Source organism: Vicugna pacos, chromosome 30, assembly GCF_048564905.1.
Source record: "Vicugna pacos chromosome 30, VicPac4, whole genome shotgun sequence".
Taxonomy (NCBI): domain Eukaryota; kingdom Metazoa; phylum Chordata; class Mammalia; order Artiodactyla; family Camelidae; genus Vicugna; species Vicugna pacos.
Genome location: NC_133016.1, coordinates 12,538,542 through 12,557,330, shown reverse-complemented (window position 1 = coordinate 12,557,330; position 18,789 = coordinate 12,538,542). Strand labels below are relative to the sequence as shown.

Here is an 18,789-nt window from a genome sequence, read left to right as displayed (position 1 = left end):
TTTCATTTAGACGACAGTCCTATGGTATGGCTATTCTTAGTTCTCTTTTTAAAGATGAGGAAATTGAGACTCTTCCTTCAGAAAAGCCTGAGGAATGGGTTCTTCATACTTGGCTAATGGAGGGGGTGTGTGTGTGTGTGAGATTCTAGGTTAAGAAGGAGCATGGCCCAAGAAGGGAGGTTGTGTCCCCCCAAAATACTTGCAGAACTGTAGAAGAACAGTGGTTGGGATCTAGTTGGATGGGGTCTTTGGTGTCAGGCTGAGTTAGGACTTAATTTGGAAGGTGACTGGAGGATTTTTAATAGAGGGGAGTGATAGATATGATTAAAATGGAGCTTGAGGAAGACTAGGTGTAAGGTGAGATGGTCCAAAATGAGAGGAGAGGCCGGGGTTATAAAGAGCACGGATGTAACATAGCCAAGGAAAATGCGCAGGACTTGGTGAGAGAGAAGAATTTCCCATAAAAACTAAATGTATATATTTTGAGATGTTATGTGAGTTTCATCACAGTTTTGAAAAGGTAAATGTGTACCTTACTCTGTTTTCCCATGTGTGGGTCATTAATTACATTGGCTCTGTGATATGTGTGGATTTTAGTATTTGGTTGAGAAATCATACTACATGTAATTTATTTAAAGGGAAACCGTAATTCCCATTTTAGCCGTTAACTTCTGGAATGGTGAAACCCGCTTATATTGTTATTGTAGAAAAAAGGAAAGGCTGGCCTTGCTAGGAGACCCCTGAAAAATGACAAGAGGGGTTAAGGATTCCTTTCCTCCCATGTGAGCTGTACAGCCGCATGGCCAGGAGGAGGTTCTTGTTTCATAGGCTGTGGTTTTATATATTAAACTGTCATTGATCCAGGAGTTGTGTTGCCCACCTTTGGGCATAAAGAGAAACCAGATGAGTCATTTACTGGCTCTGGCCACAGACTGTCGCTGGCTATAGTAGTGAACGATCGTCTCCATTCGTTTGTGAGCAGAGAGCACGGAGAATACAAACTTGTAGAAGTTCTGTTTCGGATGAACTTTGGTTTGACTGTTTTGATTATTCAGTGGCTGACCTTGAGGCAGCTTATTGGTAAGAGGATAAAATGGAAAATTAATCTCTACAGACGCAGAGTTGTTATTTAAACGTTTTAGTTAGGAGTTGTTTCTTGTTTATGATGACATTTGCCAACAGCCTTTGGAAGTAAAAGCATGGAAGTATCCATCCTCTGCTCATCCCAACTCTCTTTGCATTTTAATACTCCCCCACTTTCTTAACTATCCATTACCTCTGTCTTACTCACTTTAAAAAAAAAAGAAAAAACCCTAAAGTCCATGCTTTGTTTAGATTTCCTCAGTTTCTACCCAGTGTCCTTTTTCTGTCCCAGGACCCCATCCAGGAGATCACATTGCGTTTAGTCATCACATCTCCTAAGCTCCTCTGGGCTGTGACAGTTTCAGACTTCCCGTCTTTTGTGACCTTGACAGTTCGGAGGAGCCCGGGTTAGGCATTTTGTAGGATGCCTCTCAGCTGGGGCTTGTCTATGTTTTTCTCGTAGTTGGGCTGGGGTGATGTGCTTGTGGGATGACCCGCGGCTCTGTCACATCCAGAGGACATCGTAGGAACCCTGTGACTTATCACTCTTGGTGCTGACCTCAGTCCCCTGGCTCGAGAGTGTTGGTGAGGCTTTTCCACACAGGAGTTACTCTTTCTCTCCCCTTCCCACACTGTGCTTTTTGGAGGAAAGTCATTTCAGGGTTGGGATTATTCTTGCCTCCGTAAGGGTGGGGCATCTGCATAAGGTATGTGGACTTTGCCCAGGAGATTTGGCTGCTTTTACCCACTTACTCAGTCATTTCAGTTGTTTATATCAGTATGGACTCCTCGATGTTTATTTTATACTCTGGGTTATAATCCGATACTGCTTTATTTGTTGCTCAGATTGTACCAGCTTTGGTCTCTAGGAGCTCTTTCAGTTGACCTGTGTCCCTTGGACATGCCCCCGTCAGTGGAGTTTGTTTCCTTCTTTTTGTTTTTTTTTGAAGCACTTCCTTAATTTCTGGTACTACAAAATGCTCTGTGCTCATTTTGTGCATTTCCTGCCCGATGCTGGCATCAGCCATTTCTCCAAGGAGTTCTGGTCCCTTTCAGCGGAGGCTGGAGTTTGAAGTCCAGATCTGGGTGCGGGCTGTCCTCACTTGGTCTTTGCCAGGTGGCTGCACCAGTGCTGGGTTCACCTTCTCCCATGATTCGTTTCTTTTTCCTTTAGAATCTTTTTATAAGATTGCCCAGATTTGATTTTTATAGCTGTCAGATTTTTAGACTGGATCAGTACAGAATTACTATTCCTTAGATGGGCAATTAAGCTGCTTTTATTTATTTATCTTGTGTGTTTTGAGTTTTTGGATCAGCACTACATAGAAATGTGGCTACAGATTTAGATAGAATTTGGGTCGGTAATGTTTTTGGTTTGTGATTTCTATCTTTTATTACAGTTTTTACAAGAATTTTACAGATTCATAAACCCTAGGGAGATAGTTAAAAACCTGTTAAAATTAAATTTTGAATATTCGGTTTTATCAAGGCAAAATAAGCAGATGAAATAAAATGGACTTGGGAATTAGAGGTTTGCATTTATCATTCCCAATTTAATGTGCAGCTTAGATCATGGAGAATGCCAAGGGCAGTGGGAGAGTTAAATGACGGAGATTAATTACAGTGTAGGCAACTAGAACAATATAATATTGACATCTTCAGGATGTAATTTCTTCTCTGTATTTGTTCTTAATGGAAAACCCTATCTACGCACATGTCTTACTATCAAGCACGTGGAAACTGTAAGCTGAAAGAAATACTCTGTTCTCCTTGCCTAAAGCAGATGGAGATTTTCTGTTCTGTTCCCCACATCACATTAATTATTGATGAATTTCTAATTTTATTTTATTAACTAAAACGCACAATTTAGAGTTTGATAAAAAAAATTCTCGGGGCTCCTGTGGGGAAACTTACTTTTTGAGGGTCCTGAGGATTTGAAGGAGGCAGGTCTTGCCCCCAACCTTCTGCGCGTCTGCGCAGGAGAGAATGCGTCCCCTGCGGGGCGCGAAGCAGCTGCATCCTTTCTGATGTGACTGCCACGCTTGCTGCTGCTGCTCGTGGGAAGCTTTGCCCATTGGGAAGTGCCATGTCCGTTCTAGTCCTAATTTTGCTATGGTTTGGGGGCTGCAGGGCTTAGGTGGGCTCAGGTGAGAACCGGGCCCTCTTCATCCACCTCCCTGATCCTGACTTGTTGGGTCATTTGTGCCTCTGCTCTAATTTCGATCCCGACTGAGGCTCACAGACCTCAGCCCGTGGGTTCTGTGCTGGGCAAGGTGAGCCCCCGACCTCCGATCCCTGGTTCCTCGGCACCAGTTCCCCTGCCCGAGAGTGCGCCACTGAGCTTCCTTCTTTCTCTCCTTCTCTGGCTCAGATCCAGATGCTCTGGGACCAGGAAGGTTAATGATCAGAAACTGCTCAGCCACACAGATCTCCTGGTGTGGTTGTAGGTCTCCTGTCTGGTTGTGGGATGAAAAGAGTAAGAAAATTCCTTGGAAAATCTCTAACCACCTGCCCTCTTTGGATGTTACGCTCCCTGTGCTTTTTGTGCCGTGTTTGATCACGACAAGGTTCCACCAGGTATCTAGATACCAGTCCTCCCTCCTCACAGCCTTGGGGTCAGGGGCAGGCCGTTCTTCTCATTTTTAGGTGGAAAATTTTCCAGCACGAAGGAGCCAGAGAGCAAAGGGAGTGTTGGTGCTGGAAGGCAGGCGCTGGGAGGGGTGTTGTGTCTCACGCCCACTGCCTGTGTGTTGTGTAGCTGGGACGTTAAAAGCGTATTCTCTTCACCAGGGTTTGTCCACAGAAATGAATTTATTTTAGGGAGCTTTATGGATGGGTTTTGTACATTCTTGTTTATTATTAGTTAAGTGACAGGAATGTAGGTTGGTAAGTGATTTCACAGAGCGGCAGAGAGAAGTAAATAGGAAATTCATCATCTCCCTCTAGACATTCATTCATCATTTGTGAAACACATATTTCTTTTACAACTAGTGAACAAACCATATGAGGAAAATCTTAAACTTTCTTATAGCCAGTAACGGAGAAATTGTATAAGAAGTCATCTTTTTGTCGCTATACGCATTAGCTAATAAATATTTATAAAGTTGGGGGGCAGGATGTGCTTAAAGTAACTAATGCATAATGGCAGCAGCGAAATAGGTGCAGCTGTTTGGGAAATCATTTCGGCGTTTGTGTTCATGGGTCAGAAGAAATGACCTGTGGTTAGATCAAAATTGGGGAACTATGGCATCCCCCTTTTTGGAGATGTATAATATTTATTAGGGTGACAGAGGCTGTCCTGCTGAATGAAATCTGTTCAGCGTAGAAAATCCATCACTTACTGCCTGTATTTTAGTCTTGTGTTTGTGAAAAACCTAGTAAGATCCTTCAGAACTGGTGCCTGTGCTTCAGAGCGTGTGCAGTGTTGCGTGTGAAGGGTATTTGATGTTTTCCTAGAGAAGGCGAGTGTTGTGGACAAGACAGGACTTAGAGGCAGGGGACAGGGTGGGAGGGAACACCGGGGCTGTAGTGTAAGTTTGACCTACTGTGGGGAGAGTCGGGGGTCGGGGATATAAAACTGGCAATTGGAAGGTGGCTCTGAAGGTAGAGTTAGGGCTGCAGGTAGAAATGTGTGCGCCCTGCGAATGTACGTGGTGGTTGTGACCATGAAGGTTGCCTTTGAGCAAAGGTAGAGGACAGTCTGGAGGGACCTGCGAGGGGAAGAGCCAGGGAGTCGGTGGGGAGGGGGCCCTGTCAGTGCTTGCAGGGTCCCTGAGAGGAAAGGACGGCTGGAAAATGAAATCCTGCTGAAAGGCCACGGCGGTGAGAAAGGACACCGGCAGTGAGGACAGGCACAAGGGAACAGAGAAAGAGGGTGAGCCAGTTTTGGAGTGCTGTCCAGCTCTGAGGCACTCGCTTATTTCAGCTTAGTAGCTGCACACCATCAAGCGAAAACATGCATTTAAAAAAAATGTGTGTGTTTGTGTAGGGGGAGGTAATTAGTTTTATTTATTTATTTTTAATGGAGGTACTGGGGATTGAACCCAGGACCTCATGCATGCTGAGTATGTGCTTAACCACTGAGCTATACCCTTCCCACAACATGCATCTTCATCTGACTTTTTATTTTGGAATAATTTTAACTTCTAGAAAAGTTGCAAAAATAATAACCTTTCCAGGTACCCGTTACCCAGTTTCCCCTAGCTGCCTTGCATAATTTATAACACGCTAATCAAAACGAAAAAATTATTGTTGGCAAAATGCTAACAGGATTCCAGACTTTATTCAGATTTGAGCAGTTTTTTCTAGTGGAGGACAGTGTTTCTGTCTCCTTCTCTGTAGCTTTACAGTCTACAGTCAAAACTGTGTTTCTAAGGTTACGTGGGTGGCTTCCTTGCCTCCCTGTCTCCTCAGCATGGGGATACGTCATCTGCTTGTAACACAGTTAGGTTCTTGGTTACACTTGGTCTGTTATTTGGGGCCTCTCCTCACTCCTGGTTGCTTTTATTTTTTTATTTACACACAGTAAAATTCTCTGGGTTTTGACAAATGCGTAGACGTGTGTATCCACCCCCGCAGCTGTGAGACTGAATGGTTCCATCACCCCTATACGTCCCACTGCGGCCCGGACTTGGACAGCGGTTGCAGGCGAGTGGGCAGCAGAGGGGTGGGAAGGAGCTGGAGGTAGAACATCTGCCCCAGCGATGGAGCAAGTGACTGCGAGGGCAGCAGAGCAAGGGTGGGGCCACCAGGTTAAGGGTGGGGGATGTCTCTTTAGCCTGAAGGTAGAGGTAATAGGAGTGGCCGGAAACTCAGGAGCGGACGACATGCTCACAGTGAGGACCAGCTTGGAAAGGCCAGCCGTGCTGGACAGGGCGGTATGGGCAAGATCCGAAGGCAGGCGGGCTGTGGGGAGAGGGTCCTGCCTGACCCTGTTGTCTTTGAAGCTGACTGCAGAAAGAAGGCAGCGTGGAGGGATCGATGAGAAGCAGCCTCTGTCGCTGGCAGGGTGGGAGTGACTGATGAGGAGAGACGGCTGGGGAGGATGCCGGGGGATGAAGAGCAGGGATCTGCCGCAGTCTTCTCTGGAGGTGTCCTCAGCAGCTGCAGAATCTGAGTGGAAAAGGCAAGAAGCTCTTTACTGCAGAGCTTCTGTTTGACCTAAGATTGCTTGGAGTTGGGGGGTGGTGACCTTTCTGTAGAGAGGGTGATGCGAAAAGCAGGCCAAGAATTGCCAGTCGAGCTTCTGGAAGAGGCTGAGGTTTGTAGGGACCATTTACTTCAGTTCCTTGGCTTCTCCAGAGGGGCGGATGGAGGAAGGTGGGCGGCGGGTGTGGCCTTGAGGGAAAAATGAAGGCTAACCACAGGGAAGGGGAGTGGGGCTGGATTTATTCTTGTCTTTCCCAGGGTTGGGCTCTCTGTTTATATTTCCAGAAGCAGTTTAAACTTTCACATCAGTTATATTTCAAATCAGGAACATTAGATATTAACTGAGAAGAAAACACTGCCTTGGCCAGAGTATCTGTGTGTCCATCTTTGATACCATCAGGATTCAGTGAAACAAGAAGATACCTTTTCTGGATAATAGCAACTGTATCAACTGATTTCTTGTTAACTCACACAGAATTAAAACACACATTCTGTTCTTTTCACTTTATGTATGAACTGTCTTTTTGCACATGGGGAGCTACCCTGGTGGAGGCTGTTTACTTAGAAAATGAAGGAAGTTCTTTCGGCCTCAGCAGGCATGCTGGGGGCCCCACCAGTGCTGGAAGGTGAGCGGGGTTGGGCACTTAGTGGTCCTGTGTCACACTTCTTCCCAGGGGCTGGACAGGAGCCTTAGACCCACATGGTGCCCTGGCTTATTGTCCACATTCGCCAGGGCCTGACTGGTGCAAGGATGAAGATAAAAGCGAACACTTGTCTTTGGCACTTTGTCACTTGCACAGGGCCTTCAAGTAGCACCTATTTCTTAAGAGTTTCCATAGCTCCATGTATTACAGCTTATTTTTCCCCTCAAAGCTATACATGGATAGCCATTCGTGTATGAATATGTTTTCAAAAAAATTATTTTTTTGAGGCCTAAGTATCTGCCAGTCTTGGGGCCCAGTCTCTGTCTGTTCCCTACTCTTTCCTAGAGAGAAGCGCTGAGGCAGAAATGCAGCTGATCCATTTTTTGTTTTTAACTGCACAAAACTGACGTCTGTTCCTAGCTGCTTTAGGAAAAGTGGAGAAGCATGAGGCAGATTTGTGTAACTGAACCTGCTTGGTATTTGGAATGGAGTCGCAGAAAATATTTTTCCCTGATAAGCAGTTCAGTTGAAGTGAGGTAGAAGGAAATGGTCAGTTGGGGAAAAAGAGACGTGATTTCTTTTTCTCTTTTGTGGTTGAAGCAATGAAGTGACGGAGAGCCGTGAAAATGCTGGAGGGGAGGGTATAGCTTAGTCGTAGAGTGTGTACTTCGCATGCACAAGGTCCAGGGTTCAATTCCTAGTACCTCAATTAAAAAAAAAAATCCTAAAGATGAAATGGAGGTTGGTGACGGAGGACGGAGGACAAGCCGATGGTGTACCCATCATAATACACGGGGACAAGCAGGGACCGGGATATAGAAGGCCAGGAGAAACCAACCCCTGCTTATGTCTTTGAAGACGTGAAACGGGCTGCTAGGTCATTTTCTATGAGGAACAAATTAAATGTGAAACATTGCATGACATAAATGTATGTTGTAAGAACACTGTATATTTGAGGGGAAGATACAGTTAGAAATGTGAGTAAGAGCCATTAATCTGTTGAATTATTTCTTTGAAAAAGGTGTCAATGGCAGGTTAGGTGCTAGAAAATAGTGACAAATAGAGTCCCCCAAGAGGGTAACAGACCTTATATTATTACAGTCATTCTTTGGGAAGTGTGTATAATACTGTCGAGGTTGGCCATAGACTTTGATTTGCTTTTTCCTTAGGGTTATTATGACTTAGCATTTACTGATTTTCGTTAAAGAAATGTTAAGTTTCTCCATTTGCGTGGGGAAGCTGATGTGTTGTCACTGGTCACGTTGACCATTGCACATTCATTTTGCAGGCGTGTCTCTGGGGAGTATTTGAAGTTGGGTTCAGTGGTTATGCCCGAGACGTCTATGCCGTCATCCTCTAGTTGAGAATTGGCGAATGGCTCCAGGAAGAACAGTTTTTTTTTTTTAAATTGCAAAATATAAGAAGTACAATTAAGGGGTGAATAGGTTTTTCTTGTTTTTTTTGTTTGTTTGTTTGACTTGATGACTTTTGCTTCCACCAGCAAAGATGAAATCACTTACTCTAATTTTAAGAGGCTTTGGTGGGAAAGGAAGTGCTTTGTCTGTGTCATAGGAGGGAATAGAGTGACCACATGACAGGCTTGAGCGCATTCAATTTCCCTTTTTGTAAACAGGCCTAGCATTTTTTCCCCAGATATTTTTAAGGTAGAAGGATTCTACGTTAAGCACAAATTCTGTCAGTGAATTCTGCGTTATTTATATGGGGTTTAGTTTTAAATTAAAAGACTGTTAGTGCCTTTGAAGGAAGCTGTATTTTACTGCGTATAAATGAAATGGAAGACATTGTTACAAGAACTAAAATTAATTCTGTTTGAAAGCCAAGCTACTAAGGGAAAGGGAAGCTAAAATGTGATCTGATCTTATCTTTCAAAAGAGAAGACTGAGATTTATTTTTATAATGTTCATAAGCAAAGGAATCTATTTTTAAAACAGTGGGACTTAGGCATTGAGGTGAAAAATGAAGAAAACTTTCAAACATAAACATGTCTCGTTGTACTTGATGTAACTGAGAAATGAAGCGGGAGTTAAGCATTTTTTCCCCCAAGTGGAAAATTTGCTCTTGCTTTCCAGAATGTGGGATGGGTGAGAGTAATAAAACAGTGTGATTGTGAGCACGAAAAATATTTCTTATTGTAAGCCGAAAAAGAAGTGTGAGGTTACAGAGAGCGGTGTTTATTACATTAATTGTACAGTCCCGCGGAGGTGAGCTCACCGCCACTGTGATCTCAGGTTCCAGACGTCGCGATGTGCTCTCACCGGCCACTGCACCCAGGCTGGGATGTCTGTCTTGTGTCTTCACCTGACGATCAGGAGGCTTCCGGGTGAACCAGCAGAGCTGACTCATTTTTTTAAACTGCTGCTAATTCACTCTTCCCTCTCCGCAGTGTCCCCTTCTTTCACCCCGGGTTCATCTTTTTCCCTAAAGAAATACACATCTTGGGTGTTTAGAGGACTCCAGGGGCAGGTGTGGCTAGATTTCTGCAGAGAAAGTTGCTCCTGCATCAGGAATGTCTTCTGGACCCCTTGCGGGGTTTGCAGACATGGAGGTTCCTCCCTGGGGCTTTCTAATCCTTAGCTCTGCTTTGGTTGGGTGGCTAGGAAAAGATATGGGCAGTGTGTGGGCGACATCCTACCTCTGACCCTAGCACCCCTGTGTGAGAGCACGTGTGTGTGGATGGGTCAGGCAGGTCCCTGCTGTGGCTAAGCAGGAGGGAGATGGTGCGCATCATGTGTTAATCTTCCACGTGTTCACCTGGATACCTGCCAGCCGCAGTGCGGATGTGAACTGCCAGTTGCTCACCAAGTTTTGTTTCACGTGGTGACCTTTTATCATTTCTTGTGATTGTGTGTCTGGGCCTCCCACCCGTCAAGTATTTGAGGTTTCTCTCAAGTTCTTTTCGTTCCTGAACCGACTGCCCTCTGGGATGAGTGATGTGAAACTGGGTGACGTCTTTTGCTCACTAAAATCCCAAGGAGAGGGCAGATGATACAAATCCCATGGAGCTGTAAAGAAAGGATGGAGGGACTTAGGCAGAGCCCAGCTACTGCGGGGACTTCTAGAGCCTGGGTCCCAGCTTCTGATCGGTAGTAGCATTAAACCCCCCTGCTTCAGACCCATTTGGCTCCAGTGGGGGCGGGGGGCGGGGGGCGGGATGGTTCATGATTCTGTGTCTTGAGTTCTCTGAAAACAGTGATCTGCAAACTTGGATCAAGACGGCTGGTAAAGATAGGTCACAGGCATGCTTTGCTAATGGTGGCTTTATGGTGAGTATTCAATTTATAAAGGCAATACGATGCTTAAAAATCAAAGTGGTGACATTTATTCCTGAGGGAGTGGACTCTTAAGTGGATGTATTGTCTGACAGATGGTTTTTTCATTGCCCACATTGTACAATTCAAGTTCATTTTAAAAAGAAAATCATAATCTCAAAACGTTCTCACGAGACACGACTTCTTACAGATATTTTTATGTCATTACCAGCTTAGGGGTGTTGATGCTTTGACTCCTGGCACCTGTGTCTTGTCTGTACTTTGATGTTGGGGGTACATTGTGCCCTTCTGTCCTGCCGGCACGCAAGTGCAAGAAAAGTAGCCCAGAGTGTTCTCTGCCAGCTATGCAAACCACCCAGAGACAAGTACGTGTGACTTTTAAGGCATAAGTGAACGGAGAGTGATTTATTCTTCAGCTCTTACTGAACCATAAGTGTTTATTTCATCTACAACAGCAGTTTTTCCCAAAGAAATTCTTTTTGTCTGGATGTGTCCCAGAGTGAGTGAGAGTGAGGATGTCTTAGCGGCTGATGATGGATTTACGGTGAAGATGAACTTTTGCGGGTGTGTTTATTGTTGCCTGAGTAGAAATTCCACCGTGGCCCTCAACACAGTTATTTTTATTAGGAATGCATGATTTTTTACAGATTGTACAAGAGAAAAAAATCATTAGATACTTTAGTAAAATATGAAAAGAGAACTCAGTGATTTAAAGCAGATTTAAGGGAGGAATAATAGTCAATATTGGTAAGGAGAGCATCTAGGTACCTGCAGATCGCTTACGCTGATTCTTCTGTTGACAGTTGCCCAAGACCACCTGTAACCCTCTTTTCTTCTGACGTTGGCTATTGCTTGGTTCCTCTCTCTCCTCCCCCTCCTCTCCTTCACTTTCTGTCTTTCCCTCTCCTTCTTCTCATTCTCCCCCCTCCCTTTCCTTCTTTCCTTCTCTTCCTGGCCACTGACCTCCAGTGCAGAAGGAAGGAACGGGCCCAGAGAGAGATCCCCTGCCTTCCTGAGGGTCTCAGCTAGTGACGGAGCGGGCCTAAGCCTTTTCTTGTTACAAATCCCGTGTTCTGGTCCGTGACCTGTGCTGTGGTAGTTGTTAGTCATTTATGGTGCTAAGGTGACTGAGATGTTCCCCATCTTCATCCAGCTGCCAGGCCAGTAGATGGGAAGAGGCAGGTACACACTCACTGTAGTACATCCAGAAAATAGTAGAATCATGAGATGGAGTGCTCTAGGGGCTGAGGGAGGAGGAAGAGCTCCCCTGCAGTGGAAGATGTATCTTTTCCCCAATCACTTGTCCTCTGCAGGTGGGGTGAAGGGCCTTTTGTAAAGACCCTAAGCATTTCGTGTATGTTTACATCTTTCATCTTTAGTGACAGCTGTGACCGTCTGTTTTCGTGAAAGTCTCCATTCTCTTACCATCCACGGCTCTGTGGACATTCATGGAAGCATTTCTTTGTAGAATGTTGTCCACCCTGATCTAGCCCGGGTGCAAAACGGAGGGCCTTCCTCCCTGCGGGCTCTGTCATGTCTTTGGGTCCATGCTGTTACGTGCTGGGAGTAATTTCATGGAAGGGCCTTTCTCAGCTGCCACAGTCACTTGCTCAACTACGTTAATGGATTAAGGGTGATCAGGAAACAGCTGTGTTATCTTAACCAGCAAAACCACTGAACGAGGGAGGGGAAAGGAAGGGACGTGGTACTTTTCTGCCAGGAGAGTATTTTTTTTCCCTAACATAATGGAGGAAATTAAGATTAAATAAAGACTGAAGGAATCAGCTCCTTAGGGATTTTTTTAACATTTTTTTTTATTGAGTTATAGTCATTTCAGGTGGAACTTTATTAGCAGGAAGTGGCCTGTGGGGGATTGAGATGCTCCCTTCTGTGGATGAATTGGAATCTATACTTGGTTGTTTGATCGTTATCTGGTTCTTTTAATGTGATGTCTCAAATCTGATAGTGACTATTTTAGTAATAATTTGGCCAGTAGAATTAAATGCCATCAAGATCAAAATATGTTTGGAAGTAGGACTTTTTGAAGACGACAGATGAATCCAGTGGTAAACGACATTTTCTAGTTGTTAAACCAGAACCCGCTCTTTGTGCCGTAATGGTTTTGATCAACTTGTTAGAGAGGCTGCGTGCTGGTGGTGCTGCACAGCATTTTGGAGGAATTACTTCGACACTGATTATCACGGCTTTGTACCTATTCTCTGGATGTTTATACACTTCGGCTCAGAGTCCCGACATTATGATAAGTGCAGTTACTGACTTGCTCTTCTGTGGTAATCGTCACTGTGTTCGTGTAAAGTCCTATAGGGATGTTTATCTGAATGTTAATTGCTGATGGAGTTACTTTCTTTTCGTTTAACAGAACATCTGATCAAATTCATGACCATGGGGGATATGAAGACCCCGGACTTTGATGACCTCCTGGCAGCATTTGACATCCCAGATATGGTCGATCCCAAAGCAGCTATTGAGTCTGGACATGATGACCAAGAAAGCCACATCAAGCAGAACGCCCACGTGGACGACGACTCCCACACGCCGTCCTCCTCCGACGTTGGCGTCAGTGTTATCGTTAAGAACGTTCGGAACATCGACTCCTCCGAGGGCGCAGAGAAAGACGGCCACAATCCCACCGGCAACGGCCTGCACAATGGGTTTCTCACGGCATCCTCTCTTGACACTTACAGCAAAGAGGGATCGAAGTCCTTGAAAGGAGATGTGCCTACCTCAGAGATGACTTTAAAGGACTCCACTTTCAGCCAGTTTAGCCCCATCTCGAGCGCTGAGGAGTTTGATGACGATGAGAAGATAGAGGTGGACGACCCCCCTGACAAGGAGGACATGCGTTCGGGTTTCAGGTCAAACGTGTTGGCGGGGTCGGTTCCCCAGCAGGACTATGATAAACTCAAGGCGCTCGGGGGAGAAGGCTTAAGCAAAACTGGAATCTCTACGTCAGGCAATCTAGATAAAAACAAAGTTAAGAGAGAAACGGAAACAAATTCTATAAATCTGAGTGTTTATGAACCTTTTAAAGTCAGAAAAGTGGAGGATAAACTGAAGGAAAACTCTGAAAAGGTGCTTGAAAACAGGGTCCACGAGGGGAAGCTGAGCTCCGAGAAGAATGACACGTCCCTTGGCGGCACGGCACCGTCGAGGACCAAGCCATCCTCCAAGCTTTCTTCCTGCATAGCTGCGATCGCAGCCCTCAGTGCTAAAAAGGCTGCTTCTGACTCCTCTAAAGAACCAGTGACCAATTCCCGGGAGTCCTCTCCGTTACCAAAAGAAGCAAACGACAGCCCTAGAGCCATTGAAAAGTCTCCCGAATCCCAGAGTCTCATCGACGGGACGAAAAAAGCATCCCTCAAGCAGCCGGACAGTCCCCGGAGCATCTCCAGTGAGAACAGTAGCAAGGGATCGCCCTCCTCTCCCGCAGGGTCGACACCAGCAATCCCCAAAGTCCGCATCAAAACCATCAAGACGTCTTCTGGGGAAATCAAGAGAACGGTGACGAGGGTGTTGCCCGAAGTCGATCTCGATGCCGGAAAAAAGCCTTCCGAGCAGACGGGGTCCATGGTGGCGTCTGTGACGTCGCTTCTGTCGTCTCCAGCTTCGGCCGCCGTCCTTTCCTCCCCTCCCAGGGCACCTCTGCAGTCGGCGGTCGTCACCAACGCTGTTGCCCCTGCCGAGCTGACCCCCAAACAGGTCACGATCAAGCCTGTGGCAACTGCCTTCCTCCCAGTGTCAGCCGTGAAGACGGCTGGCTCTCAAGTCATTAATCTGAAGCTCGCCAACAACACGACGGTTAAAGCCACGGTCATATCTGCTGCCTCCGTTCAGAGCGCCAGCAGCGCCATCATTAAAGCCGCCAACGCCATCCAGCAGCAAACTGTCGTGGTGCCGGCCTCCAGCCTGGCCAACGCCAAACTCGTGCCAAAGACTGTGCACCTCGCCAACCTTAACCTTCTGCCTCAGGGCGCCCAGGCCACCTCCGAGCTCCGCCAAGTGCTCACCAAACCTCAGCAGCAAATAAAGCAGGCGATAATCAACGCCGCGGCCTCGCAGCCACCCAAAAAGGTGTCGCGGGTCCAGGTGGTGTCCTCCCTGCAGAGCTCTGTGGTGGAAGCTTTCAACAAGGTGCTGAGCAGCGTCAACCCAGTCCCAGTTTACATCCCCAACCTCAGTCCTCCTGCCAACGCGGGCATCACGTTACCGACCCGCGGGTACAAGTGCTTGGAGTGCGGGGACTCCTTTGCCCTGGAAAAGAGCCTGACCCAACACTACGACAGACGCAGCGTGCGCATCGAAGTAACATGCAACCACTGTACCAAGAACCTCGTTTTTTACAACAAGTGTAGTCTCCTGTCCCATGCCCGCGGGCACAAGGAGAAGGGAGTGGTGATGCAGTGCTCCCACTTGATTCTGAAGCCGGTCCCAGCAGATCAAATGATTGTTTCTCCGTCAAGCAATACTCCTGCTTCATCTTCCGCTCTCCCGAGTTCCGTGGGAGCCGGCACGCACACTGTAACAAAAATTCAGTCTGGCATAACTGGGACAGTCATATCAGCCCCTTCGAGCACACCCATCATTCCAGCTATGCCTCTGGATGAAGACCCATCCAAGCTCTGTAGGCATAGTCTGAAATGTTTGGAGTGCAATGAAGTTTTCCAGGACGAGACGTCGCTGGCTACCCACTTCCAGCAGGCTGCAGATACGAGTGGACAAGTAGAGTATCATTTACATTTTGGTGTTTCGGTGATGAATCTCTAGACACGAGCACTCCATACGATGCCGCTGGTTTTAGGGATGGGAGCGCAGTTAAATGGGGGAAAGTGTGTGTGTGCGTATGTTGTACACAGGCATGTGAGAGAGAGGATTGTTTTCATAGAATAGAGCGATGTTCACGCATGAATCTTATTTTAAGAATCAGTTGTTTCGGAAATGATATTTAGACAGAAACTATGTACTAGCTGGGTTATGGCATCTCGGAATTAGGATAAGTAAAGGAGTTCTTAATTGTTGGATCATTGGAATTTAGGTCGTAAGTCTGAGATCTAGCAATTGATAGTACTGCCCCATTGTGTTAAGTGTTGAAGTCAGGCTTCATCACTAGTGTTCTAGAGTTATTTATTAGTGACCATTTCAGATAGAAAGAAGGTCCTATTGTTTATAATTACTGTCTTTTATTCACCTAATGAGTACCCCCTTTTAAGGCATGCTGCTTACTTAAGATGTTGGTCCAGAAATATATTTAGTAATACTCTTCCCTGCAGTGAATTTAAGCTACAAATGGAAAACCTGTCTCCATTTAAGTAGAATACCTTTGGGTTTGTTTGCAGCATTTTTTGTTTGTTTTTTTTGTGGCAAAGTGTAGGTTGATATTGGTGAAATGCATTTCATAATAGGCATCAGTCAGTGATTTTATCTATATTATTTGCTTTTCTCTGTGAGACAGCTTCTGGGCAGTAGATAAATGTGTTTTACAAGTAGACGATACCTAGCGTTTGGAAGTAACCAGACATGTTGAATGAAACTAATTTGAGTTAGACGGAGCCGGTGATTTAGTGTCCCTATCAGGACCCTGTGAAATTGGAAGGGGCACTAATTTGAGCTGTTACACGCTGGCTCAGGCTTCTCTTTATGAAGACTCAGTGGTGAGCTGATCTTTCCTTTATTTGCCTCCAGTGTCTTGTTGACGCGGAGGTTTCTGCTGGGGTTCAGTCGTCTGGTACCCTCGCTGTGGTCAGTTCCCCGAGGGCCACCACCGAGTTAAGTCCTTTGTAGGATTTTGAGTTTGGGGAACAAAAGACCAACAATGCCTCAATAATTTCTCCCCTCTCTGGGCATTCAGTTGAGTGGAAATGGAAATGATAGAGAGTTTCCAGGACATTCTTGCAGCATAGAATGTTGCATGTTTCATTCAGTCTGACATTGAAGCACTCAGGTGGCTAACCCGGTTCAAGAAGGCAGTGACTGATGCAGCTTTTCCAGTGGGTCCCAGTGACAGGGCTTGGGTTCTGTCCGGGACCTCTTATCTTGTCACCATTTCATCAAAAGGGGAGTCTTTCTGTCTTAAAAGGTTGCTGTGAAAAAAGAAAAGGCCATTCCTTCTGTTCTGTTTGTTCTGTTGTCCTATTTCTCTGTCTGCGGGTGTTTTGTGCGGGGTGGTGGAGTGTGTCCCAGGTCCCATGTGCTCGTCAGTACTGGCATGTCGAGTGGCCTCAGAGGCATCTGTTCTCCTGGGGATCCCTTCTCTAGGCGGGAGGAGGGACGTGGGCAGAAAGGTGGGAATTCTCCTTCCCTGTTTCTCCCTAGTTTTTAGTTTCTGTTGACCATCTAGGCTCATCATCCCAGCTAGGTTCAAACAGCGGGGAGCACCGTCCCTCAGTGGAGGAGATTAACCTCTCTCCTTGTGTGTCTGGTGGCTTTGCCTCGACTCTTGGTATTTCTCTGGGACAGATGTGCAGCACACCCGTGTCCCCGGAAACACTAAGGAATGAGTCATGGCAGAACATACATTAACTCTAGGGCCAAGTATTCACAAGGCCAGGCAGTCACCCCTGTTCACGTTCCTCCTCCAACTCTGCCGAGCTGGGGTCCACTCAGCACCCCGAGGAGAGCCTTTATATGGAGTGCGCTCCAGCCGCCAGCCAGGTGGCGACATCAGCCTGCCCCGTGCACACTCTTCTGCCCCTCACCCACCCCCCCTCGCTGGCACCCTCCATATTTCCACGGTTCCCCACTTCTCGGAGTCAGCCGGCGGGCCCTCCTGTGCACCCAGGGTCAGTCCGGGCTTGCCCTGTCGCCCAGCCTGCGCCACCGCGTGCAGAGCGGCTGCCCACTCAGCCCGGTTACCCCGATCTCCAGCCCCAGTGTTATTCTGTCATATGGTTGTACCACTGGGTGCTTAACCCCATTCAAACATTGAAGGCGTCTCCATTGTTCCCAGTTTGGGGCTATTATGAGTAAAGCTGCTGTAAACATTTGTCTACAGGTTTTTGTGTGAACATAAATTTTCGGTTCTCAAGGATAAATCCTTGTGTGTTGGGTTGTATGGTAGTTGTATGTTTCGGGTTGTATAGTAGTGGTTTGTTTATATTCTTCAGAAACTCTTCTTCCCAGTGGCTGTACAATTTAAAATTTCAAGAGTGATCTAGTTCCTCCACATCCTCACTAGCATTTGGTGGTATCATTTTTTATTTTAGCCATCCTGGCAGATGTGTAGTGATATCTTGTGGTTTTAATGTGTGTTTCCCCAATAGCTAATGATGTTGAACATCTTTTTATGTGTTTATTTGCCGTCTGCATATCCTTTTAGGTGACGTAGCTCTTCTTGCCCTTCACTCACTTTCCAATTAGTTTTTTTGTTTGTTTGTTTGCTTGTCTTTACTGTTGAGTCTTAAGAGTTCTTGATATATTTTAGATACTAGTCCTTTGTTGTGTGGTTGTAAGTCTTTTCTACCAGTCTGTGGCTTGTCTTTTCATCATCTTAGTAGGTCTTTGGCAGAGAAGTTTTAAATTTTGTTGAAGTTCAGTTTATCAGTTTTCTCTTGTGTAGCTTGTGCTTTGGGTACAGGTCTAAGAGCTCCTTGCTCCAGATCCTGAACAACTCCTGTGGTTTTTTTCTAAGTTTTTAGTTTAATGATTTTCGTTTAAGTCTGTGATCCATTTGGGGTTAATTTTTGTATAGCATGTGAGACTTAGGTTGAGACTTTTTCCCCCCCAGTGCATGTCCTTTTCCTCCAACACCGTTTGTCTGAAAGGCTGTCCTTTCTCCACTGAGTCGCCTTTGCAGTTTGTCAGATGTCAGCTGGACATATTTATGTGGGGCCATTTGGGGGACTCCAGTAGACTAATTCCTCCAATTTTACTCTTTTTTCTCAAAATTGTTTCTAGCTATTCTAGTTCTTTTGCCTTTCTGTATATATTCTAGAATAGTCTTGTGTATATCTACAAAAAAGTATTGTTGGGATTTTGATAGGAATTATGTTAAACCTACATATCAGTTTGAGAATTGTTATCTTTATTATGTTGAGTCTTTTGGTCCATGAACACAGACTGTCTCTCTGTTTATTTAGATCTTATTTGATTTCTTTTATCATTTTGTAGTTTTTAATCATTTAAGTCCTGTACATGTTTTGTTAGCTTTCTTTTTCTTTCTCTCTCTTTATCTCTCGCTATTGTAAATGGTATTGTATTTTTCAGTGTTCACATGTTCGTTGCTAATATATAAAAATACAGTGAATTTTGTATACTTACCATGTATCCCTTGACTTTGTTAAATTTATTTATTGGATTTAGGGTGTTTTAGGGGATAGATTACATTGATTTTTCAGATATTGAACCAGCCTTGCATCTCTGGAATGAATCCCACTTGATCTGGGTGAATAATTCTTTCTAAATATTGTGAATTATATTTGCTGATACTTTGTTAATATTTTGTATCTATATTCATATGGGAAGGGACTCTATAAGTAGTGTTAGTTTTTCTTTAAATATTTGTTAGAATTCTCCAGTGAAACCATCTGGGCCTAGAGATTTCTTTTGGGGGGTATGTTTTAAGCACTGCTGGGCTGGTAAAGGGACTCATCATTTGGTAGGGCTGAAAG

The 18,789-nt window shown here is 45.5% G+C and overlaps 1 protein-coding gene across 11 annotated transcripts in view; it reads left to right on the top strand.

The window, feature by feature from the left end:
* Positions 1–18,789, top strand: part of ZNF532 (zinc finger protein 532) — an 84,330-nt gene that overhangs the window by 29,164 nt on the left and 36,377 nt on the right. For 10 of the 11 annotated variants that reach the window (XM_072952133.1, XM_072952127.1, XM_072952125.1 and 7 more), the window contains one exon: positions 12,546–14,905. In XM_072952133.1, coding sequence (XP_072808234.1) covers positions 12,563–14,905 — 2,343 coding nt within the window. In that variant the 5' untranslated portion in view covers positions 12,546–12,562. Of the gene's footprint in view, positions 1–6,838; positions 6,858–12,545; positions 14,906–18,789 lie in introns of those variants that run through there. The other variant, XM_072952128.1, reaches the window with a different exon arrangement.